This window comes from Lonchura striata, chromosome 3, assembly GCF_050655825.1.
Source record: "Lonchura striata isolate lonStrDom1 chromosome 3, ASM5065582v1, whole genome shotgun sequence".
Lineage (NCBI taxonomy): Eukaryota > Metazoa > Chordata > Aves > Passeriformes > Estrildidae > Lonchura > Lonchura striata.
Window position 1 is genome coordinate 45,814,395 of NC_140705.1, and position 25,918 is coordinate 45,840,312.

A 25,918-nucleotide genomic window follows, 5' to 3' on the forward strand; every position below is an offset into this window, starting at 1 on the left:
GTAACAAGCATATAATACCAGAATAAAATTCACTGAGAATAATAAGAACTTAGCTTAACATGATATAGTAACTACAATACTTTGAAAAATACACTGGTAAAAGAAGAAACTGTTGCCTTATTGCTAATTTTTTTTTTGGTAGGTTTTTGTCCACACTTAAAATTTTAGACAGTATTTTGTGGTTTGATACACATTCACATTGCCAAAGAAACCCTGAAAGGAAGAGGACTACTTCGGGGATGTTTTTTGATTTGAGGTTTTTTTTGGTTGGGGTTTTTTTTTTTACTAGCCTAAACCAGTGGTACTCAACCTTTAACAGCTGGAGAGCCACTTCTTAATAAAATGGAGTTGTAGAGCACCATAAAAATCAAGTATCAACGGTGTGATTTTTTTCCCATCATGACACTTCAATGTGTGACAATGCTGCCTTAATGCCACCACACATTGATACATCACGACATGACACATCAGCATCCTCTCTCCCAGCAGCATTCTGTCTTCAATCCCTTCTGGCTGCTAGGAAGGAGTGGGGTGGAGGGGTGGAAGGGGCAAAAGGGCAAGTTTTTCCCCATTCTGCCCCACAGCTGCTGGGTGGGAGGTGATCTCTACTCTTACCTGTGGGGGGATCCCAGCAGCTCCTTTTCTTTCCCCCTATGGGAGGGGGAACTTCAGCGACTCCCACACTGCTGGTCCATTTGCTCAGTGCTCCCCGCGCTGCCTGATAGAGTGGAGCGCCGATCAGATGCCTACATTGCGAGAGCCGCCTGTAGGGCCATGAAGAGCCACATCCGGCTCTAGAGCCACAGGTTGAGTATCACTGGTCTAAACAAAGCCAAAAAGGTACAATAGAATAAGGGCCCCTGTTTAGATCCTAAAAGGATCAGATAAAACCACAAAAATAACCCTTAAGTAAAATATAAAACATACTGTCTTGCTTTTAACATTTTCTACTTGCAGCTATCCAGCAACTTGAGTAGGAAACTAAAGGCAGGTTTTCCTCTTTACACTTTTAGAACACTGCAGGAGCTTGTCCACAAGCACGCAAACATGGATATTTTGCACACGCAAATGCCATTTGTGGTTTACAGCCCATGCAATAGTTCTTTGGAAGATATAAGCAGGAAAACTCCATATTAATATGACCATTCAACAACACAAAATTAAATGAGATACGTAGTAATATAGATACTCTATTACATTTTGCTTGCTACTGTTTGATTACTATGAAATCGCATTTTTGTAAAATATAATATGAAAAAAAGAAATAGGAACCTTGGCTTGAGAGTGTCCTGCCTTTATCAATCACTATAGCACCAGTGATTTCTTTTTTATCAGTATTTGGCAGTGCTGAGTCTGATGAGATGCAATAGAATAAAGCACAGATCGGATCAAACTCTGGGTCTGGTTCCAAATCTCGTCTTGTTCGAGCATGTAACTCCATACTGATGAGGGTAAGGTGCTGGACCTAGCAACAAATAAAGAAAGTATGTTAGTTTGCTATGCAGGTTTCTTAAAAAAAAATTAAGAGAAGACTGTCAGTGCAAATGTGAACAATGCAGACATTTATATGGTGGTATTACATTGTAACTAAAAGGTTCTACCTGAAAATTAACAGAAGTGATTAACCATGCATCTTTGGATCTCACTTTTTTGCAAATAGGGAAAGCTAAGACTCATCATTCAACACAGCTTTATACTCAGTTATGAAAATTCAGTGTGTTTCTGAGTACTGTATACTTCTATTAAAAGCAGAAAGTAAGACAAAAACCAGATGATGTTCAACAATTGTAAATCCTGTAGTGTTTTCAAACACCTTTGTATATTGAGCTGAATCACTTTTCTGAACTGATCAAGAACAAAGAATCACTCTTGGTCTTTCTTTTCACTTCCCCTCCTCACACAAGACAAGTATGAAGACTAAGTCTTACAAGAAGGTGGGAAAACACCTAACTTTGCTTTCAAAGTGCATTAATGAACTTCCACATCATACTGCCAGAGCTTTTTGCAGAATGGTTTACATTTAGAAAATGCTAACCCCTACATACAGTCAAGTTTTGACTCTGCAGTAAAGACAGTATTATTTAATACTGTTTCAACACTATGTTGCTGCTCTGTTCTCTTGCATAATATTTCTCTTAATATGGATTAATAGACAGGTTGGACAGATTATAAAGGAAAAATCAGAAGTATTTCTGTGTACATAGGGTGCTCTGGAAGAAGCCTGATTTCCTCTAGATTTGCATGCTAAATTGCTACAAACATCACTGAGTGAAATTTTGCTACCAAAGCTCCATCTCCATTTTCCTAAGGATCACTGGTTTCTTGTGGCTTCTCCTTTGTCCTTTACTCAGTGCTATCCTCCCTACCTCCTCTATAAACTGGCCAACAGCTAATTCCAGGTGTGCAGACTGTCTAGGAGCACATATGTACACAGAGTGCTTACCATGTCAGCAGCCAAACACAGCATTACTGTATTTTCATTGCTTTCCTCTCTCCAGCACTTTTGATTCCTCTCCTCATACCAAACACTCACCTACATTAAATATATAGAGACCTTCTTTGAGATAGGCAAAGTTCTTCTTTAGTTAAATGTAGAAACTGTCCAACAGGTTCAGAAGGTAATAAGTAGAGAAATACCAGGAGGGTATTTCTTCCTTCTGATTTTTCCCTTATTTTTCTTTTTAAAAGGAGGTTTACCATGTTCTCAACCAAGATACTGCAAAGTCTAGTTCAATACTGTTAGAGACATTGGACATCAAGCTGAAACTGGAAGATCAACTACTTATAAGCTGCAGACATCACACACTAATTAATTTTTAAGTCACTTAGGGACCCAAGAGAAAAAGATTTTTAATTTCAGTATAAAATCAGCTTGATAAATTATAATTTTATAAAGTGACATGTAAGAGTAAAGTTACCTCATGTAAAGATTTTGCTTCCTGCAGGTTTTCCACACTGACTTTAAAACCATAAGTATTATTTAAAGACGGTCCTTCAATCTGGGAAGTCTCTTTCTTTGGAGCACCAAGGGCAGCAAATTGATTCTTATCAGGTAGGGGAAGAAAAAAGGCATAGGATAGTGAGAAAACAGAGGTTGCTAAACTCACATGTAGTATTATATAACAGGCAATATTAAATACAAATTCATCAATGAAAATGCAAATGCTACACTGCAAATTACTAAAACGTCCCCAACTTTTTAGTATTGCCTCATTTCATTTTTCAGCATGCAAACAACTGCTATATCTTTCTGCCTTTTAGGAATAATTTAAATTTATAGCAAAGCAAGAGCCAGTTTGAAATACTTAAAAAACCTTCCAAACAACCAAAAACTCCCAGAATTCTACAAAAAAAAAAACACAAAAAAAAAAAAAAAAAAAACACAAAAAAAAACCCAAAACCCAACAAAAAAACCCAACTTCATACACACTGGCTTTCTTGGAATTCTGAGGATATGGATACCAGCAATTCTCTGTTACCTCTTGAGCAACAATTTGTCAAAAAACCCTGTTTCAGTCATTACTTTTTAAGGTACTGAATTAAAGGTACATTAAGTACCTCTATGAAACAGGTGAATATGAGTAAACTTAGAAGAAAAAACTACTGGGTCACTCCAGTAATGCAGCTAGTCTTCCATTCTGTTCCAACAGGGAGAGCAGAAACACTGTTTAAGTAAAACTAGTCCAACCTCTTTCTCCTCTGCTGGCATACCACAAACTGCCCTCCTTGTTTTCAGAAAATGCTTAGAACATTGTCTGAAAACTAATACACATGGAAACACATAAATATACACAGGTCTGGGAATTAGTATATAAAAAAGGGAAATCACAGTAGAACTTAAAAAGGATATTGTAACTCAAATAGAAAAACATCTTTACATGGTGTCTCTTTAGTGTTTCATTAGTATATCACTACCCTAGAGCAGCATCCTTGATCTCCAACTTACATCCGCTTCCCCCAGATTGAACTCATAAATTTCTTCCTAACTTTGAGCGTGCTCTGATTCTACAACATTTGTGCCACATCATTTTAAATGTATTTCCAAGATCTTAACAGCAAAAGACAAAAACAAGAAAGAAGGAAGAATGGAAATGCGTATATGTCGCAAAATAAAATAAATTAACATTTTCTGTACAGATGTACCTTCATTTGTGTGGTCAGAAGTACTCTTCGAAGACCATCAGTATTACTTCCCCTCTTGTGGCTCAGTTTCTGAGCTTTTGGTTCTGTAAACATATCAGTGATAGACTACTTAGCCTCAATAGCATTGTCAGGGCATTAAACAACGTGCAAGAAACAAGAGAGCTATTCATTAACAATTTCAAGGAAATATTACATATATAAGCAAATACACCTTTATTCTTTATCAAATCCAAAGCACAATTACTACAATTTGGTATTTATGGACATTTAAATGTTACATAAGTAAGATACGAAGCCTCACATCATTACTGTCTTGAACATTGCAATGTTACCGAATCATTATTAGAATCACTTTATGGATTTACCTGCAGATAAAGGAGTAAAACCAAGAATTTCAGGCATTCCATCTTGGCTTTTTCTGTGCACAATGGGTGTACTATGTAGACAAACTGATTCAGAATTTCCAGGATCTTCATTAACTGGAAACGGAGATGTGTCAAAGGATGTCCTAATATTCTCTTGGGTGCATGGAGAATTTTGTGCACTTCCATCATCATTTCCTTCCACAGAAGACAAAATATCCTGATTTTTCCAATCTGTGTCTTCTAAACTAGACTGTTTAGGATCTGGAGATGCCACCTGCTGCCAAGGAGGAAGCACTGGAGAATCTGGTGAACTGTAACTGACATAATAATCTTCCTCCTCCTCCTCCTCCTCCTTATCATGTTCTAGAGCTGAAGTAGTGTGTGTCTTGCTTGCACATGAAGTTTTATTAGAGTCTGTGTCATTTTTAGTATTTACAGAAGCTCCTATGGTGCTTATAGACTTATCACAGGTATCCTTGGTTTGCATTTTTGTATTTTCTGCCACAGAAGCAGGAGAATTCTTTGTAGGCACTATAGGTCTTTCATCTTCCAGGCTAGACAAATTCAAACCTTTAGCTCCTTTTATTACTTCTATAGATTTCTCTTCAGACAATACTGCAGAGCTGAAATTCTCATCTGCCTTTGCCAGCTCAGCAGAATGACTCTTAGGCAATTTCTTGAAATGTTCATACTCTTCTTTGGCATGAAGCCACATCTGAACTTGCTGTTGGCTTGGAGCACACTTGCATGGCATTATGACTATTTTTTTGTCTTCGCTAGTTTTATGGCTATTACTTTCTCTTTTATTAACAGTAGAGTGACCATAATGAGGAGGAGATCCTGGTCTAGGACTTTCTGTCATTGCTGAAAATGCAGTCTTCCAAAGTCGTAGACCTTCTAATGAGAAGTCCCCCTCAAACTCGAGGAGGTCATTTGGAAGTCTGGTTTCCACTGTGAGAAGTCGCCCTCCAATCTCCCTGTGAAGAAAAAGAGTTTGAATTTCTGTTTTACTCGAAACTGCACTGCAGGCAGTCCTCCAGATGACAGAAAAGCAGACTATTACTAACTAGTTTTCTCACTATGCAATTCCCATGGGCAGTATTTTTATTTTACAAACCATGAAGGCACATTCCCACTTACTACAACAATATGCAATAAAAAATCCGAAGTATCATGAAAGAAAATGGGTATTTGGACTGGAAGCACAGTAATTTTCAACTTCAAATGGATGTATATCAGATGGGATCTTTCATGTATCTGTGCCACATAACAGCATAAAATTGTTTACTGGAAAAAATTAAATTTAATATAATCACAATCACATGTAGACAGAAATGCATTCAACACAGTACCTTGGCTTTTCTGGAGCATCTGAAGGATTGCTGCAAAATGGTTCCTGATAAACTGTTTCTGCGAGATCATGATCCAGCAAAGTTGCCATGATTTCTTCACGACTGGGTGGGGACATTAGAGGCTTAAGAATGTGAGCAGTACGAGGTGTAAAGCTTCCATTCTTTGATTGTGAAGGAGAACTGGTTGATCTTGGTGAACTATCTGGAGTTGGAGTTAATGCTTCATTATTTCCTGAAACATGTAATTCTAAATCCTCAGAAGCTGCATCTAGAAGTTCACCATCAGGTGATGACAATAAAGATGTAAAAGAGGTATTAATTGAATCAAGTGGTTGACAGGGCTCAAAAGTGGTTTCCTTTCTAATGTGGCTTTGAATCCAGTCTGAGCAGGTTGGCTGAGAAAGATTAAGAAATCTTTCTTTATTAACTGTATTTCTATTCAATTTGAATTTTTCATTTAAACAGACTTCAGTCTCTTGGGTACAAGAGGTATCAATAAAACTAGATCTAGTAGCTGAAGAATGAATGGTTTTCCTCCATTGACTATGGCAGTGGTTCTCACTATTCTCTAGTGAGGTCTTCTCAAAAAGCTCAGGGCTCAGGGAACCAGACCGCATCCATTTATTTGTGCTTGAAGAATGTTGCTTTTCTTCCTCAGATTTTTGGTCATTATGACACAGAAAGTCACTTTCTGCTGTTTGTCCAGAACCAAGATCCTGAACTGCATCACTCAAGAATTTCTGGGGCAAATTTTGATCTGCTGGGACAAACTGGCTTGCAGAATAAAAACTGCAAAATCCACTTTGTCCTATAGTATTAATATCAAAGTTGTAATTGTGGTCTGGAGATAAACTGTCTTCAAGTGAGTAACAGCTTTCAAAACCAGGGTCTGAAAAAAAAATGGGGCTGTCATTAGATACAGAATGATCAATGCGATTAGTAATCGGCTGGCTTGAAGATTCCATTTTTGCAAGTTTTGCTGTTTTTTCTTTAGGTTTTGTGCTCCTGGGAGAACGAGATTTTCTTGATAATGTGACTGGCCGTGACCTTTTGATGGCTTTATTCTGTTCAAGAGGACATGGTATGCCCTTGCTCAGCTGTGGTTTGTCTGGCAATGGCTCCTGTGCAATACTGGCATTCTGAGCTTTCTGCTGTCTCTTCTGGAGCAACTCTTTCAAAACAGCCAGACCAGACTGTCCTTCAGCAAAGGCTGATGGGGCCACTATACTCCTGTTTTTATACTGGGAGATGGGCTTTGGTTGCATGGTTGCTTCTGACAGAGGCCTTTGTTTTGTGGTTTCTGGTTTAAAATGTGACATATCCAAAATAAATCCTCTCTGGTTTTGATCGCAATTTAACTGTTTCACTGGACTCTTCAAAGACGTTACAAAACAGGTCTTAGGCAGTTGAAGTGGCCCAGGGTTTTCCTCAGATGGCTTAAGAATAGAAGAACAAGGATCAGAATGCTTGTATGCCTCTGGTAAACAAAAAACCTGCTGTTGATTACTGTCCTTACAATGCAAATAGTTAGTGGTATGTAACTGATCCATCTTTGCTGTGTCCAGAGAGTCACGAGTTTCATTTAATTTCCCAGCTGGTGGCAAATATCTGATTTGCAAATTTTTTATCTCTTCTGCTTTCGGAGAAGTCTTATCTTTTGAGATATGAGCATTCTGTGTCATGTGAGTTGAGTGATTAGATGGATCAAATATGTTTTGAATGAGAGCAGAGTCCTTCATTCTAAATATAGCACTCTGAGTCCTGGACTTTTGAGCGCTCATTTTTGGTACTTCCCTTCCAGATGCCATGGGAGTAGATGCGAAAGATGAATGAGGGTCTTCCCGTGGAGCAGGCAAACACTGTGCATCTACAGGCTTATCAATTTCCATCAGTGAGTGAAAACAGCCTGACAAATTACCTTGTGCATCAGCTGAAGGGAGCTGTGCCGATGGCAGATATCCAGCTGAATAGCCAGGAAGAGGACTGTCTTTGAGGTTGTGAAGTGGCTGAGAGCAGACAGAGTTGTAAGAAATCTCATGAGGATCTTGATGTTTCAGCACAAACTTGACTTCCGTAGTAGAGCGACTACTTCCTTTTTCATCTTTAAATACAACGCGTTTTCTTGAGGACGCTTTTTCGGCCGTTTTTTGTTTTGTTCTAGGTTTCTTCTTTCCATCATCTGGTGTTTTATCAACCTGATTAATCTTTTTCTTTTTCTTGGTAGATACAGTGGGGCTAGAAAATTTCTTTTTACACTTCTTAACCTGAGTTTTTGCTCTACTAGTTTTTCCTACACTAGTATTAACAGTCTTGCTGTTGTAGATATTGGGCCCCCTACTAAATAAAGCTTCTCTGTCCAGGTTGGTCAAAATTTCTTCTGCTTTTGGATCAGTGGGAGACCAGCAGCGAGGTGGAGATGTGTTTACTGGGCTTGTGCTTCTCTCAGAAAGAAAACCTAACTTCAACATAACATCACTATAGTTATAATCACAGTCTTCAGCTTCAGCACTGTAGGAGGGCGAAGGAGGAGAAAGAATTGCATGAGTCCTTTTTCTGAAAGATAAAGTTCTTTTAATATTTGTACTACCTGTTTTTTGTGGTTTTCCAGCTTTTTTCTTGGTTGACTTATGTTTTGCTTTCCTTTTGTGACTTTTCTTTGGTGTTAGTGGATAAATAGGATATTTGGTTGCAGGAGAGTCAGGAACTTTTGGCCAAAAGTCCTTTAAAGGTGCAAGCTTTTTATATAAATTCATCTTTTCCTCTGTAAGTACCACTCTTTCCTCACTAGAATCTACTTTACCCAATTTAACAAGCATATTTTTTCTCCCTCTAAATCTATTGATGATAATATATTTAATAATAACAGGTGGCAATTTTTTAGAAAGTTTTCTACGCTTTCGAGACTTCTGAGACCCATCCAAACTTTCAACACTTTCTATTGGTTGAGGTAGATTGATTTTTGAGTTGTGTGCGACGAAGCTCGATTCACTGTCTTCAGTCTCATAATTTACCTTCCGTTTCGTTCGTAGCGTGTATTTATTCCCACACAGTCCAAATGACTGCTCAGTTTCAAGAGATCCATCTCCAAACTGGCAGTCCGTGTAATTAGCAGTACTTGTAGGCATTTTGTTTGCAAAAGCCTCAAGAGGAACTTGAACTAAATCACTAGGTAAAGCGCTATCCTTATCAGGAATGTTACTACAAGCATTACCTTGTGTATAGCAGACTTCCTTCACTGATGCAACATCATTTGCAGTTGCAGGCTCCTGGCGATTGATAAAACTATGCTTCTTTTTACTCAGTTTCAGCCTGGACTGTTTATTGCCCTGCTGTAATTTATATGTCACGGGAGCTAACTTCTGTGGTCGACTGAGACAATTAGAAAGAACAACACTAGGAAAGAACATATAATGTGCTGCTTGTTGACTGAGGCTTGGCTTTTCTGCCTTGTGCTCCTTAAATTCTTCATACCTAATTTTAAGCTTATTAAGGCCACCTTCATCAGTGTTACTTTCAAGTGAATGTACCACAGTTCGACTGCCTCCTGAACAAGATACCAATTCACAATTTTCTGTAGCTGTTGCTGGAAAAAAACTATTTACACTTGCACTGCTAGATTTTTCATTTACTTCAGAGGACATTTTACCTTTGGAGTGGCTCATGTCAGAAAAGTTATATAAATTTTTATTCAACATGTTGTCACCAATATGGCGGCCCACATGCATAAAAGAGACATCCTTTTCAGCCTTTCTAATGCTAATGTACTTCCTACTAGGTATTGGTCTGTTCACTGATGAAATATCATCTTCATAGTCAAAAATATTATTTCCACATGAAGGAACTGGGAGAGTATCTTTCTTGTTACTCTCTTTGTGAGAGTTTTCTGCATGGGTACTATTGCTGAATGGAGTTGGGTACTTGGCTGAGTAAGTGCTTTCCTTTGTAAGAGAATGGACTGAAAGTTCAGGTCTTGTTTCTGTGTTTGGCTGTGAGAGGTCTTCTACAAAATCTTCATTATTCAAAACATGGTTAGAAAGGGCACTTGTGTGTTTACACTGAAAAGTAATTTTAGCAGAAGATGGGGGTTCTAGTGTAGCAGCATCTTTGTGAAAAATTGAGGTCTTTACAGACATTTTGCTTGTTGCAATGACGGATGAGTGAGTTCGAGAACTCTCATTATTCAAAGGATTGTCTGAAATGGAAGAAAAGCAATTTTATTCTAGTTTTCCTGTAAAAAAATATCCTAAGGCATTAAAAATTGTAATAGTATTTTCCTGAAAGCCTTCCCATCCAAATAAGAAACAAAACTCTTGCAAATTATATTACATTTATCATCATGACAACTAGAGACCCTGACTACATGAGTTACTTATCACAATCACTTTGTCAGTACATTTGTCTCAACCATTTTGTCAGTTATTCCTTAATGGCAGACTTGCATACAATTGTCAGAGATTTCATGTTGGCTTTCTGAAAGAAGGCTTCACAATCACTTTCAGACAATTATATAAAAACAGACTGATTTTTAGAAAAGTTTATATCCTGCTTTGTTCCTGAGAAGTATGTATATTCATTGGCTCTGAAAACCAAAAATCTTATTTAGATGACCTTCCCCACACAGAAAGGTCATTGCACAGAAAGCTAAAGTAGCTAAAGTTTCACAAAATGGCAAGGACTTCGTATGAACTGTGCTGTGCACTAAACATAGGTAGTTTCCTTCACTTCCATATAGGAGAGCAATATAGCACCCATTCAGGTGTTCATGCAAGAAGCTTGCACCAGTTAGTTCGATTCTGGATTCATATCCAGAATCAATGTTCCCACATATTCTGAGACCAGCAGGTGCTGTGGTAAATTGTCCTGTGCAGATTCATCACACGGTATCTGATTTTCATCTCTTTCAATGATCCTTTCCCCACATTTATTGGAGGGTAACTATGTAGAGATATGGCAGGAAATTAACAAGTGTGTGCTTGCTCATAACCTTGTTGAACAAGTAGTTTGACAGAGGTTATACCACTTCAAAGAGGCAGTACCACAGAGCACCCCGCACACAGAAATTTGTTCATGTATCCACCTCTTTAGCTGAATTGCTGAAGGGGGATAGGAGTTATGAAACATGCTACATGACCTGGAAGCATGTGCTGCACATTGATGTACTAGACTGGGGATTCTTTGGGCCTTCACTCTAAGTCTCAACCAATTTGAAGATCATCTTAGATTCATGCTGCCTTCAGCTTAGCAATTTATTTGCTGCTGGCTGAGAAAAATAAAAGGAAGTCCCAGTCTGTTTCTAATAACATTTTGTAAGGCATACAGAGAGTCCCTGAGCTGTGAAACACAGATGGGAGACACTGCCTATTATTCTTTGAAGGTAGGAGTCCACAGAAGGAATGAGGATGATTAACTGAAAACTCAGAAAATGGGAGTTTGGCAGTGTCAACAAAGACCTGGAAAATATCTGACTACTCAGATATAAAAACTGCAAAAATACTTGTCAGTCAGTCAGATTATATGGACACAGGTTCATGTGTGCATAAGCACTTTCTAATTTAGACTATCTGGACTGAGATCTGTTTTGAATTTTCTGTATCTTCTATTACAAGAAATCAGTGTAAAAGTTGACAGTAATACACTTTCTAAGCTGACATGATATTTCACATACTTAAAATATGCTTCAACAATTACTTAAGAACAGTCTCTTTAGCCAGCAGCATCTCTTACTACAATAAATTAGAACGTATGGCAAATAAGGAAATTACAATTTATATCTGACAAAAGGATATCATACTAGCAGTACATAAAATCATTTATTAATCCTACCATTATACCTATAAAAACAAAAGAAAACGCAAACTCTGTTTTAACCACTGAACAAAAAAGAATAGCTGTGGTTATCTATAATAAGATCATATAATTCACTTTCTCAACAGAACATTATAATGTGACTTGCAGATTTTCTAATGAAACAAATAATATTATTTATATATTTCCCTAACTTCAAAGTGTACATTCTATTGACTAATGTTATTTGATCAAGGACAGCATGTTATAAAGATGGCAAGAGATCTCTACAGATTAATTAATTTTTTTACAGATTTTGAAAGGCAGTTCCTTCTGCAGTGGCTTTGCCACAGCATAGTTTAAACTCATGCAATCCCAAATGTGAATATGCAAGCTGCAGAATGAAACACAGGCCCAAACAAAAGCTCACTGTAGTTTAGCATGTGTGGCAAATACTTGCAAAGAACCATCTAAATCCATACAGTAAAATACATTCATTATTTACAATAATCCTAGGAGGCTAAATGATCCCACAGAATCATTACTTTTAATATCATATTTGTTTTTTTCCAAAGAACTAATTAAACTATGTCTTTTTTTGGATCATTGATACAATACGAAAAACAGATTCTGGTAATTCATAGAGGGCATTGAGATCAAAATGCAATTGCTTTTTAAGGAAGATGTTAAGGGCCTGCTTCTGCAAGGCCCTTTTGTTGAGAACTTTTCCTTCCAATTGAAACAAGGACTGAAAATAGTCAGCACTTTTGAGAACTAGCAATTTGGTATGAAAATGAACTATGACTCAACTTCCAAAGCTGATTTTCTATTTACTTACCACCATTTTCATCTGCAGTTCCATCTAACTGAGGTATTGAAAGATTAGTTAGGAGCATACTGTTACTGCTCCACTCCATTTCTTCCTCCGAAGATGAATCCTCTTCTGTTGAACTTCGATGCATATTTTTGCCAGCTGACCTGGAGGAAAGTGAAGGAACTAATTGATGCAGAATACTTCTATTAGAAACACCATGAGTCACAGGGAACATGAAACTCAGTGGAGTGTGGTGCTATGTGGCTGTGTAATTTCGGGGAGCAAAAGGAAAGAAACAAAAATTTTGTCACATTTCTCACTGAGAAAGTAAAAATATTATTCAATGCTACTATTTTAAGAGGCAACAGTGGTAGCCAACCATTTTAAACAGCAGGATTCACTAAAGAAGATACAGAGAAAGCATTTCAATGTTCAATTTTAGGTCAATTTTACTGCGTTTTAATTTCATTGCTTCAAAGTGCTTGAAATCTGAAGACTAAACCAACTATGCAAAATTACTTCAGTTTAGCTGTTAGCAAACAGATGTTTACTTTTTTGTGGTTTCTTTTTTTGTTAAGAAGTCTTTACTGTATTATAACAATTATGTCTCTTGGCAGGCTTAACTAAATCATGACCAACAAAACCATGCTTCATTCCACCTCTCATTGAATATTCTGAAGCAGCTGTTGTTAATACTTAAGCTGCTTTTACTAAGTTAACTGCCATGTTTACGGTCATAAATTCACTGGAAAAAAAAAGAAGCAAATCTACAAAGAAAAGGTTACATTAATTTTCTGTGCTTGCTTTATGGGGGCATAGGGGAAGGAAGAATATTATAGAATATCATAGAAAACCACAAAGAACAAATCCTCCAGTATATTATAACTCTAGAACCACTTAGGAATTTGATTTCTTCTTTAAAATAAAGTGTGAGATGGACAAAGCTCTTACCAGAAATAAGCTGTTCTGTGGCTACACAAAAGAAATCTAGATACATATTAAAGAACTGAATTTTGGGGTTTTTTAATTTGTTTGTTGTTTGTTTAAGTTTGTGTAATACCTTAAAAACTATAAACACAAATGTTTTGAATTTACTGGAAGGAAAATCCACAATAACCTAAATACAGTTTACTTTTGCAGAACTCTTTTATGACTGGAGTTAGACCACATGAATCATGTGTATGGTACCACCTCAGACATCTGAATGTCAGCACAGAGCTAATTTAAATCAGGACAGATTTGCTAGCTCAGAAACAACAGGCTCAAATGTAACCACACCATTTCTACTCAGGTCTGAAAGTATGACTTGGAGAATCAAGTAACAAGCACAGCTAGGTACAGTCTCCATCATCTAAGCGAGATATGCAAATTAATATAAAACTGGGGATGTTCCTTCCAACCTGAATCATGCTGTAATCCCAGGTAAATCTTTGTCAACTTTAGTAAACCAAATAAGACTGGAGATGACTTCTGCAGGTAACTCAGATTTCTCCTCATTCAAGCCCATCAGTTTGGATTCCAGGAAAATTTATGTAACACACACGATACCACCATACATGAACTAGTCCAGGTCTTGATAGGCTTTTTTCTCCTGACGGGCTTTTTTCTCCAGTTCAATACAAATCAAACCCAAGCCATTTAATTAATTTGAAAGGGTGTGGTTACTCCTCATTAGCTCAATAGATTTTCTAAGATAATGTAAGACTGGTAAATACTCACTAACAGAAAAGCCTTAGTATGGATATGGAAGGATGCATTAGGAAGTCACACAGATGGAATGAGCCTGAGCAAAGTCAGATCTATCATTAGACTCAAACTGGTTCTTCACACATGAGCAGAATCATGCAGGAGGGAAAAGATACCCATGGCTTGTGTCTGAAATCAGTCCAAATTCTGTAGATATCTCTGTGAAACAGAACTTGTAATTCCCTCTGAACATAAGTTCACTACCTGTGGAAGCACATGGTATGTACATTTTCCCTAGTGTCTTCTGTCTGGGATTAAGGTGTAGGCATATGCGAGTTAAGATACTAGTGAGATAGCTCATCAAGTCTCTTGACTTTTTAAATAGGATTCTTTACTGCATGAATGCAGTTAATTGATTCTGGATCTACCTGACTCCTGAAGTTGTACAGTCAAGCCTATACAGAGTTGTGCCTGAGCTAATGAGTTCTGCAAGATACAGGTTTTCACAGCAACTACCACTAAACTGAAGTTTGATGTTAAGTGTTTTGGATGGAAATTTCAACTTTCCAGACTACTGGAGGGAAAAAAACATAGAAAATCCAAGGTCATATAGGAAAACTAGCTTTAGAGATCAATTATCTCTAGAACTAGGAGACTAATGAACTAACTTCTGGTTCTCTTACAACTTTAATGTGTGTTTGGGAAATAAAAGAAGCATTTCTATACCTCTCTGGTTCTCTGAAACATAGTATGATTACAATTTCTCATGTAGGAAAGAACCCCAAATATAAAAATATTATGTCTGTGAAGTTCCTCATACTTCAAACAAAATTATAAATATCAGAAGGTGTGCCAAAAGCAGGGGTCAAGAGAAACTGGATATAGCTGCTTTCAATGCCTGTCAGTGCAGACTGTACAAAAGGTCATTACAACCTGAGAAGGTGTTCCAAGAATCTTGGTCTTATATATATAATGAAGTTGCTGACCTTCAGCAGCCAAGCTGAGTGAGCAACATTCATGTTTTGATTTAAGCTTTGAACATGGAAACAAATGGATGTTTTTTCCTCAGGTTGCTTGGTTAATCTTCATATTAATACTTCTTAAATATTGACTTTAGTAAAAGATGTACAAAATACACCTTAACATTTGTGTCACCTTACAAGCAAGTTACTGCTAAAGTTTTTTTTTAATTTGGACTTGTAGAACAAAAAGTCTACTTAATTCTTCCTCAAAGAGCAAACTAGAAGCTTATGTTTGGCCAAACTTAAACACTTAGTCTTTATTTCCAGATAACACTGATGAGTCACATCATCATCTAAACAATGTGCATTCCATCCCAAGATCTGCACATATTTTTCCATGTTGTTAACAAAGACCTCTTTACATCTCATTGGGCTCACAGCATACTTGAAAACAAGGTGGGAGGAAGGAAAGATCTGGCAGAAAAAAAAACATATTAAGAAAAGAAAATATATACCTCCTTTTTTGCCCAGGCTCTTCCATACCACTGTCCCACCTCTGGGACATTAGTAAGCTAAGTTCCATTTCTTCTTTCTCACACTGTGGCTCATTTTCTTCATCATCACTGTTCTGAGAAGTTCGCCAGCTTCCAAGAGAACGATGGTGAGAGAGTGTTTTTTGATGTCCCATCTGATATCCATCATTCTCCAGTCCAGCCAACAGATCAATCATGGCCTCATCAGCACTACTGCCCACTGCAGAAAAAGCCCATACAAGTAGAATCTATATTTTGTTCTACTTGTAAATGACTAGTTACAGTCTACCAGTAGAAAAACAAAATCAACCAAACCAAACAAAAAAGCCCCTCACAATTTTAAAATCTACTAGTTTTTTAATGTCTAAGGCAAGGCATACTACAGAAATAAAGCTCTTTTCATATCTTGTTTTTTCAAATTTTATTATTTATTTCTAGCTCTGTATATCTAGAACTTTGACAACTTTCTTTCTTTCTGCCCTACTCTTCTGATTGTACCAGATTCAGTGGATGCACTTCTTTCTCTCCACTCTCCTATTACTTCCTCATATTCAGTAAAGCTTCACTCTCCCCTTTAATTTCAGCTTGAGTGCCAGCTTCTGAAGCATCACTGCCTTCTCTTGCTCAATAGCTGCATTAGCTTTGAGCACTTTTTTCTGTATCACTTGAGGACTTTCAGTCACTACATCTTGTGAAAAGGGATGCTGACTTTGACCAGCTCTTCTTCCTTCTGTTCTTAAATATAATGCTCAGCTTCGGCTCCCTTTTCATGTCACTATAAGCTGTTCTATTCCAAGGTTTCTCTAAACACTGAAAGCTTACCTGATTTCACTCCTCACATAAATTTTATCTTTCTTTTATTTGACCCAAGCTTACAGTAATTTATGCATGTCCCTGCTCTTTTTTTTTTTTTTTCCTTAAAAGTCCTTCCAGGTCACAATTTTTTCTCACTCTCTTCCTACTTACCTATCATCTGACCTCCAATTTATGACCTCCAGTCTACCAGGCATCTTTGTTACTTCTCTCTCCTTCTCTGGTTGAAGAACTACAATCTCTAATTTCTTTCCTCAGGAAGCATCATTTGATTATAATGATCTTGAGAGTTATATAAAACAGATCTCAACATTGGTGAACAAGACATTTTTTATATTTTCCAAAGGCTTCACAAGATACCATGCAACCCTTTACAATAGATACCATCCTCTTTTCCAGAGTTTTTGAATTAACCCACTTTCAATTATACTTTCTATTCTTGGCTCCTTTGCCCTTTGTGAGGCTCATCATTGAACTCCAACATCTACTTCATGTTAATATGAACCTTGGGGATGTAATTCACACTGAAGAGCAGAAGTCATGTGGTTCACAGTCCCTGTGGCACTACAACTTTACTAGAGGAATAGTGAACACTGGTTCACTATGGGAGAGCATAAGAGACCCAAATATGCAGCATGTTACTCATAGTCACACAAGACACCAGGAATCAGCATGACAAGAAGGGAGGAGACAAAGAAAGAGAAAAAAAAAGTCATATAATCTCAATTTGATTACCTAGCCAGTGGAAAAAAAAAGACCATTTCAACACTTCAATTTGGTTGAGCAAATCAATAGGGGCATAGGGCCTAAGTCATAAGGCATACCCTACATACTATTTTAGTCATTTTTTATCCTCTCAGGTCTGTTTATGCTTGCCAGCTCCCAAAGAATTTCTTATAATTCTTTCAATAAATCCAAATCCTTGCTTATAAAACTTCTATAATCAAAATCTTGCCTAATCTCTGCAAAATAAAAGAACACTACACTCTTAATCTAACATCATCTGCTCTTCCCTTCTTAGCAAGAACAGATTTCAAAGTTGTATTACCCACAGACATATACTGTTGCCCAAGCACATATTTGTACCCTATAGGCATCAAAAAAAATGGAGACTACTATGGGTTTTAAATACTCCCTGCTCCACACTGTGTGGTTCACATTAACATTATACATTATGTTTACAAAAGAACATACATAGAGATACAGCATGGACTATGTGCTTTTCATCTCATTTACAGTATTTGAACTATTTCTACCTCATAGTTTTTCATACAAGTTTCTTTCTTGGTTATTTTATGGTTGTTTCCCCCTTGTGCCTTGCAATGGTTTTTCTCTCCTCCTCTTAAATATTCTGCTTCTTGTTTCTTAGCCTTCAACCATTCTTTGTATGTAAAAATATTGGGAAACACTGTTGCAACTTGCCTCTCATTATCAACCTACTATTGGCCAGTATCTCCAGACAGCTGAGGTTCTGAAGAAAGATCACATGCATGTTTTCTACCTTAACTGTATGAAAGATGCAGTCAGTAACTGCAAGAGTATCATGGACAGACAGTCAAAATCATCTTCATTCTGATAGTTTTAGCCTTATAGCCCTAGGAGCATAAGGAAGAGCAATACCCACAAGAGACTGCATTGAGCTGACCTGGCAAGAGGACAGGGCTTACTGAACCAAACACAGCAGCCTCTACAAATACAGTCCTGGTGACATTCCTTAGAAAACATAAGGTATGTATTGGTGGTGGTAGGGTATGTGTCTGTGTATGTGATGTCTCAACCTGTTTAAGAAAACTCCCTGAGATAAATTACTTACTTTCTTCTTACTTAGGGTAGCCTAATGGAGCACAAGGCTGTGGAACAATAAAATAGTTTGGAAGAAAAGAGAGTCCAGTCATACTCACTAAAAACTGTAGTCTGATTCAGTCTTTGAGACAAAGGCTGAAAGCTCTGACTATTCTCCACAATGTTTAAAATTGCTTCTTCATTAATAAGTGCTTCCTCTTCTTTATCAGTATGCATGCTCTTGGAGTCTTTAAAAGAAAAAAAAGAAGAGAACGCATAAAACTTCAGAGTCAGAGACATCAATACATTATAAGCAAGCCGCTTCAGAATGGATTTTACTATCCAAGTATATTTCCATTATTTGCTGTAACAATTTTAAAAATATTTACTCTAACAATAACAAAAACCTAAACTAGTTTTTGGTTTTTCATAACTAACAGTCACAACTTCCTTGGCTTACTTCTGTTAATAGTATGAACAGCCAAACTATGATGTAGACTTATGCCTAAACAATTAGGATATTAAAAAACTCACCTTTGCTCATCTGTTTATCGTCATGCACTTCTACTGTATTAGCTGGTGTACATGGAAAGGCTTCAGGAGAAAGTACCTCAGAATGCAGTGTTAGCTCAGCAGAGAACTCCTCTGATCCATTACTGTAGTCTAATGATCCTGACAACGTTCTAGTTAATTGAAAAGCAAGTTTTAAATGCATATTTAAGGTTTGCATAGAATACTATATTTTATGACAAATGGCTAAACACTTACACAGAGAAGTCATTTTGCTTGAGAATTTCTTTAAGTCTCTTCTGAAAAAATTTTTCACTCTCTGTTGCTGGCACAAATCCACGGTCTTTAAAATTTGAAAAATATTTGTTATTCAGTTTTACTTGACCTCTCAACACAGAGAGCAGCTAAAATTACTGATTTTATTAGAAAAAGGCTCAAAGTTGAAGTGCCTGCTAATTTTCAGTGCCAAATCCGAGGGCTGACTTTCCAAGTGTATTAAAAAAAACTTTAAAATACTTCACATACTCCCAACTGATCTCATTCGCAACTGTGAGTATTGACAGGATTTACAAATCACAATGCAATTACCCCAAGGTGAGCATCCAAGAAAAATCAGTGAACACTTTTGAGAAGTCTGGCTTATGCAGCCTCAATAACATTACACAGAAACACAGGAAAAAAGTAATTCAGAAAGTAGTCTGCCATAGCCAGGAACCTGCCTCTTTTCTTCTTTCAATCCTCTGTCTTACTTGCCAAATATTCATATTTTAAATGAAATATGGCCTAGGTTCTATGGAGAATAGCCTGTTCACTCTGCAATGACATTGCAGAGCACAGTCTTCCCCGTGTAATGAATTTTACATAAAAACGGGACATAAAGACAGGGATTTGTCTATCCTATTAGAATTTTAATCTAATACCACCTTAGCTATAATTCTGCAGAAATTCAGTGGGACTGCCCTTGTGCATAAACTACAATGGAAACCTTCAAGATAAAGAGATTTAGTTTTGTTGATATTTAAATCCTTTCCATCATAAAGTATACAATCTTAACTACCATTATCACTCATTCTGTCTAGATTGTTTTGCAGACAGCTGAATCATGATGTTGTTAGGCGAGGTTACATCATCTTGCTTTAAAAACAGGAAAACACATACTGGACCATCACTAAGCTTGGAAGTAAAAAACCCCAGTATATCTAAAAATCCCCCAAACATGATACACCAATTTAAATTCTGTCCTCTTGCTTGCTTTTCATTCCAAGTTTTGGATTAACAGTTTCACTATTGGATTTTTTTTTTTTTACCTTGTGACTCAGGTGGCTTAATCTGAGAAGATTCACATTTCTGCCTCCGTCGCTGCTTTTCATCTTCCCATATAGCTTGCAAACCAGGGTTCCTGCCAATCTGGGCTGAAATATGCAATTATACATTAAGGGAAATCTGCCAAAATGACAAAGCATTCTTTCCCCATACTGGATTCTGACACTTTTCTTCATCTCTTTGTCATTCTAGTCTGTTGTTTTTTAATTGCCATTCCTGCCTTACTCTAGGATTTGGTATTATGTAAAAGTTAAGGTGTAAATTAATTTGTTTTCCAGATCTCCTATTTGTGATCTAGATCTTTGGCTTTTTCTTGTCTTCCCACCAAGTAGTGTATATATGTATATAGAGGTGTATGTACATATATATGCATACATGCACACATTATGTTGTTAGTATTTCCATTAGTATTTTTCCTATAGGTCTGAAACCTTCTATTATGCATTAACAAAAACCTCTTTATATCGCTCTGATAAGGCACTATTTTTATAAACTCTTTTCTTTTAGAGTTAGTTATTTTTTTAAAACTTTATAAATTTGGAGATCAACGATTCACTTACACTGAAATATGGATTGTGATTTAGCTGAGCTTTGAAAGAAGAGTGAACTATGACAACATGGTTTCTGTTCTAAAACCATTTTACATGGAAAGTTATTAACACTTCACCTTCAATATCGAGTTGATTCAAAATGTCAGCAGCTACTGCATCCACCTCCAATTCACAGGTACTTTGTGGCTCAACACCTTTCAACATTAAAGAGCTGTGACAACATAAATACCACAGATTAATTTTATCAATACACTGAGTTTGAAACATGCATCATCGTTTTTTCACTGGATTAATATCTAAAGTTATTTAGGAGTGACTGAATGCAGAATTATCATTTCCCATCCTCACTTGCAAGTCCTTAAACTAATGATCATATTCAAATCTAATTAGATAAGAACTCTGTACCTTCAACTTAAAGGGTTTAGCTTTTTCTTTTGTGAGAAGAGTTGGTAGATAACTCTGAGTACTAAAGCAATTACAATAATGTTCTTCTCCTCAAATACAAGACGAAATGTTCTATAGAACTCAGCCAATAGGACTAGGTGTGTAGGCAGGATCATACACCCAAAAAACACAGTGGCAAGGATTTTTCTTTCTCATACACAGTTCAGAAGTACTTTAACATTTAAAATTCATTTTTCTAGAGTTTTTTCTTTATTTAGCCTGGTGAATAAGAAAGGGAATATTAACAACCCAAATACTTGCTGGACTAAGGACAGCTGGCTGGATGAAGACTTGAAATACTAGAAACAGATTCAAGATTGCTGTACAATTATCTGATCACCTTCCTGCTGTGCCTTTCCAGATCTGCAAATGTCAGTGACATTCCACCCGTTGCTGTCAGTGAACAAATTTTAAGGAGTCCATGGAGGAAGGTAATAAACAGAAACCATCTTGTTAAAGTCCATTTACCCTTTAAAATCTTTTAGGGCAACACTGAAAATCCACTCCAAGCTCTTCAACTTTCAAGTAGAGCTTATAGCAATAGGACAAGAGGTAATGGTTTTAAACTGAAAGAGAGTAAATTTAGACTAGACATAAGAAGGGTGATGATGAAGGTGATGTATGATGAAGGTGATAAAATGCTGGAACAAGCTGTCATAGGAGGTGGGAGAAGTCCCATATCTGGAAACATTCAATGTCAGTTTACAGGGCTCTAAGAAACCTAAAGTAATTGAAGGTTTTCCTTCAGGTGTTCACTGCAGGAGGGCTGAACTAGATGACATTTAATGATGATTGTATGCACACTTTTAAAGACAATTCACTGCCATCACATCCCTCTGTTCCCAGTCATGCCATCAGCTAGGAAACAAGCCCACAATATGCTCAAAATGCATACTTTTCATGTCACACACTTTGGGTGTTCACTCATCAAAGGATTCAAACAGAGCTTTGCCTGCACAGGGGGCAACAGGAACAGGAGGCAAGCTGAACATTTTATTTTGATCCCACAGTAACAAACAACTGCAAGAGCACTAGGAAACAAGACTGAGAGAAGAGGCTGCAAGAATTGCTAGCTCCCTTTACAAAACCAAAACACTTCTGGGAACAAGCAAAAAGGACCATGATACAGAACGGTCAGTAACATCAGAAATGTGGGAAAGACTTGTCTTGACTTGTCTGGAGGACACAAAATCAAAGATCTGAGCTTCCCACTTTCACTGATTTCCTCTTTTAAAAGACAATAAAAGAATCCAAAAGCTAATGAGGGTTGGAGAGAAAGATGAGGAGCCTTTCTGTCAAAAACTTCAGTATTTCAATTTACATGGCATATTATTCAAATTAAAAACACTGAGATAATAACAGGCCTTTTCTGAAACAAATCTAGGATTTATCATTATAGTTGCCATTAACACTTCCATGCTGAAGGCAGGGCTGGCAGTCAAAACTGCACACTCTGAAGAATTATGTGGAAGCTAATAAAGACACCTGACACACAGTAAATTCTTCATTAGACTTGGGAGAATGTCTTCCCAATACCACTGGTTCATTAGCTTGGCATTTAACATCCTCGTCACGGCGAGCTGCTAGGCACTTGCACTAGCTGAAATCATGATGGTAGCACTACAAGCTTCTGCAATATTCAGCTAAGCCACAAAGGCCAAGAAGTCATTTGTTCCCACTTCAGGAAAACCCTTGAAGGGCATAGGAAAGCAGAGCAGCTTTAACTGCCCCTTCTAACATTTTAATTTATGTTGATTAAAACAAAAACATGAGGTGCTGAGGGGGAAGTACAAACTGCCCTGAAGTAGAGTTATTTAACATGGTTACATGCTGCGTTGGGAACTGGTTCATCTGAGTATTGCCAATAGCTTGGTCAGCTGTTAGGTTTGGTGCTTTTGCCCACCTAAAACAAATGTGTGCAATATACTGGTAAAAAACACAAAGTAATCGTATTTCCCATTCTCCCTGACACATTTCCTCAGCAGCTACAGTGCTGTTTTTAGCAGGTGAGAAGACAGCATGAAGTAGTCAGAACATGTCTAGTTTCCCAGTGGTAGTTAATTGAAAATATGAACTATTTCATGTCATTAGTAGTTGTAATGCCTTGGAAGATATTCAGAAGTGGCCTGTTCAATACAAATTGCTTCATACAACAGACTAATCACCTGCCTCACATTGCTTGCATCAGTTTTGCAAAGAAAAGTAGTGGTTTAGGTAATGCCAAAACCATGATTTGAGAGTGTCTGTACTAGAACAAGTTTGGAAAAGACAAATTAGCAAGTCCCAGGCAAAGCTTTTCACAGCATCTATGTTCCATTTTGTAAGAAGGAATGTAAAGAGACTTGTTCACAAGATAAACCTTGTAATACAGATATATGAAAGACAGGGTTAAGTGAGGTAGTGTAGAAGGAACCCAGCTGCAGACGAAAAGAAATTTTCTCTCTGAAGAAGCAAGATAAATCAGGGTTGTACAACACTGAGTTACCATGGCTAGGCTATTTGGGATACTAATACTAGTTAATTTTAAATTGCTTTTTATACCTACACACTAGGAGAAAAACTGCAATACAAAATCATTTTACTTTTGTATTAAAAGCTCCAAATACATTATTTTGAGAACAGAGAAAATGGTGCTTATTTTTGAAGAATGTAAGAGTTTGTTCACACTATCCACTGAGATAAAAACTATCGTTTCGGATGAAACTTGTGCTCAAAGAAACTACCAAGGTTTGTTTGGTTTCTCAGATGTTGAGACAATGAATTAAGGCTACATTCAACACTTTTTTTAAAAAGTGCTCATGCTCACTACATACAGCTAGGTAGATCAAAGCCCTTAAAAACCTTGAGAAATAATCAACAAGGTCAATATCTTAATTCACCAATATTAATGACAGCCTAAGGAAACAAGTTCTGAAATGACTGCATTTGAGGTATTTGTAATGTTAAACGGAACACAAGAGAAAAAAATTAACTCCATGGAGTATCTAAAAGGTGTTATTATTCAACTGTGCTGATAAGGACTCAAAAATTTCACATAATGATTTTCCATACTCTGTTCATGGCAGAAAACACGTCATTGTTTTCAGGATGTTCAAATTACTTAAATAATGTGCACATTGTATTAAAAAATGAAACAGCTAAATAAAAACATGCACAGGCTGACAAGCGAGAAAAGCAATTATGACAGTCACAAGCCTAGCAAAAAATCTGTAATGTTATATATCTGCTAGACTGTGCAGAAGTGTTATTTGTCAGATCTCTCCACTTCCATATAAACTAGTGTCTAATAGCAAATCTAGGATTTAAAAAAAGAAAGTGTTTCTCAAAAGCATTCTACCAATCATTCTGCTTTTAACACATCATGTCCAAGTGGTAGACTTGACTGGCAGATACTCTAAGTCTGATGCTTACCAGAAAGTTTTCTCAATGGAACTCACAGAAGTGTTTCATCATTTATTATCAGCTGCCTGAGTGGGATAACAAAATGTGTCTCATGTCCAGAACTCCTGATGTCAAACAGTTGGATAGCACTACTAGGTTCAGGTGACTGCTGCTCATTTTAGGGTAGGCTTTGTAGGTTTTCAGTGCAATAACACTGGCAAGTATTATACCTAAAAGCCTTTCAACATCAGGGATTCCTGGGCAGCAGAGATTTCGGACATTTGTCTACTTGTTTGTCTAACAAAATCATTCTAGAATTACATTTTAAAAAATGTCTCTGGCTTAATACAGCGCACTTATCATAGCAGTGAATCAATAATTTGGAGATTTGCCAGGAGCAAGACAGGACATGGTCAGGTTGAATGCTATTCTCGGTAAGAGGCTGAGTAGCAAGGTGCTCTCTAGCATGAAAGGAGTTCAGTTACCAAGAAAATTTGACAAAGTTCTCAAATGCTTTTTGAAATAAGGAGCCATCACTAGCATTTACTCAGCAAAATGCTGCTCATGCTACACATGCAACTTTTAAACTTTGCATATTACCTTCCAGGTATCCAGAATTGTATTTCAGCCAAGTGATATACTGTGTTCAAAGTCAAGAAATGTCCAATCACTGTCACTGCTTGCTTAAACAAGAGAACTTGTTAAGTGCCACTTACAGCAAGGACTTGGCAGATACGTGTTAGACTATCCCTATAATGTATTCTTAATGTACACAAAGAATAATGAGTCCCAACAGACATCCTAGTCACTAAGAATACAAGACAGGCCTAGAAATTTTGTGGTCTCAAACAACATTTGAGTCTCTTTTCCCTTCTTGCTTTTTCTTGAGAGAACAAGTATTAAGTATACAGCTGAAAGGTAGGGAAAGACTGATGTGATCTTCATATCTGATATGAAGGACAAGCAAAGAAATTTAGAAGTTCAGTGATATTTAGAAGAAACTCCAGATGCTACTGAAAAGAGCAGACAAATTACAGTAAGTACAGTAGGTAAAATTACAGCAAGCAAAAAAAATTTTGCTAAACCATTAACAAAACATTCAAGTATCTCAACTTGAACCGGACAGAACTTGAAGGACTACACAATAAAGTGAGAGGACTGTGCAGGTATTGCACATGAAGCTAGAAATGAATACAGCTGTTGATAAGTAAGTACGTATGTTGGGAATAGAGAGCATACTTTTTTAAGAAAAGAGAAATAAAGGAAGAAAGGCAGCTTTACAGATACTAAGTAATGCTGTAGCCTGCAAAAATATAAACAGTTGAGTAACAATCATTCCAGGAAACAATTAAAAGGGATAGGTATCTCATACTGTCTGGGTTAAATTTACCCTCAGTAAGGCTGATCATGACACTTATAGATCCATTAAGCCAACCTAGAAGCAAGTTTTCAAAATTTGAAAGGAAGTAGGAAGG

The 25,918-nt window shown here is 37.0% G+C and overlaps 1 protein-coding gene across 2 annotated transcripts in view; it reads right to left on the bottom strand.

Annotated features, from left to right (window-relative positions):
* Positions 1 to 25,918, bottom strand: part of REV3L (REV3 like, DNA directed polymerase zeta catalytic subunit) — a 114,549-nt gene that overhangs the window by 34,402 nt on the left and 54,229 nt on the right. The window contains exons 6-17 of one of the 2 annotated variants that reach the window (XM_021555506.4): positions 20,735 to 20,829; positions 20,052 to 20,156; positions 19,003 to 19,087; positions 18,769 to 18,917; positions 18,354 to 18,482; positions 15,622 to 15,859; positions 12,483 to 12,622; positions 5,861 to 10,052; positions 4,509 to 5,485; positions 4,144 to 4,226; positions 2,919 to 3,044; positions 1,273 to 1,465 (exon numbers count right to left, since the gene is read on the bottom strand). In XM_021555506.4, coding sequence (XP_021411181.3) covers positions 1,273 to 1,465; positions 2,919 to 3,044; positions 4,144 to 4,226; positions 4,509 to 5,485; positions 5,861 to 10,052; positions 12,483 to 12,622; positions 15,622 to 15,859; positions 18,354 to 18,482; positions 18,769 to 18,917; positions 19,003 to 19,087; positions 20,052 to 20,156; positions 20,735 to 20,829 — 6,512 coding nt within the window. The remainder of the gene's footprint in view (positions 1 to 1,272; positions 1,466 to 2,918; positions 3,045 to 4,143; positions 4,227 to 4,508; positions 5,486 to 5,860; positions 10,053 to 12,482; positions 12,623 to 15,621; positions 15,860 to 18,353; positions 18,483 to 18,768; positions 18,918 to 19,002; positions 19,088 to 20,051; positions 20,157 to 20,734; positions 20,830 to 25,918) is intronic. The other variant, XM_085575017.1, reaches the window with a different exon arrangement.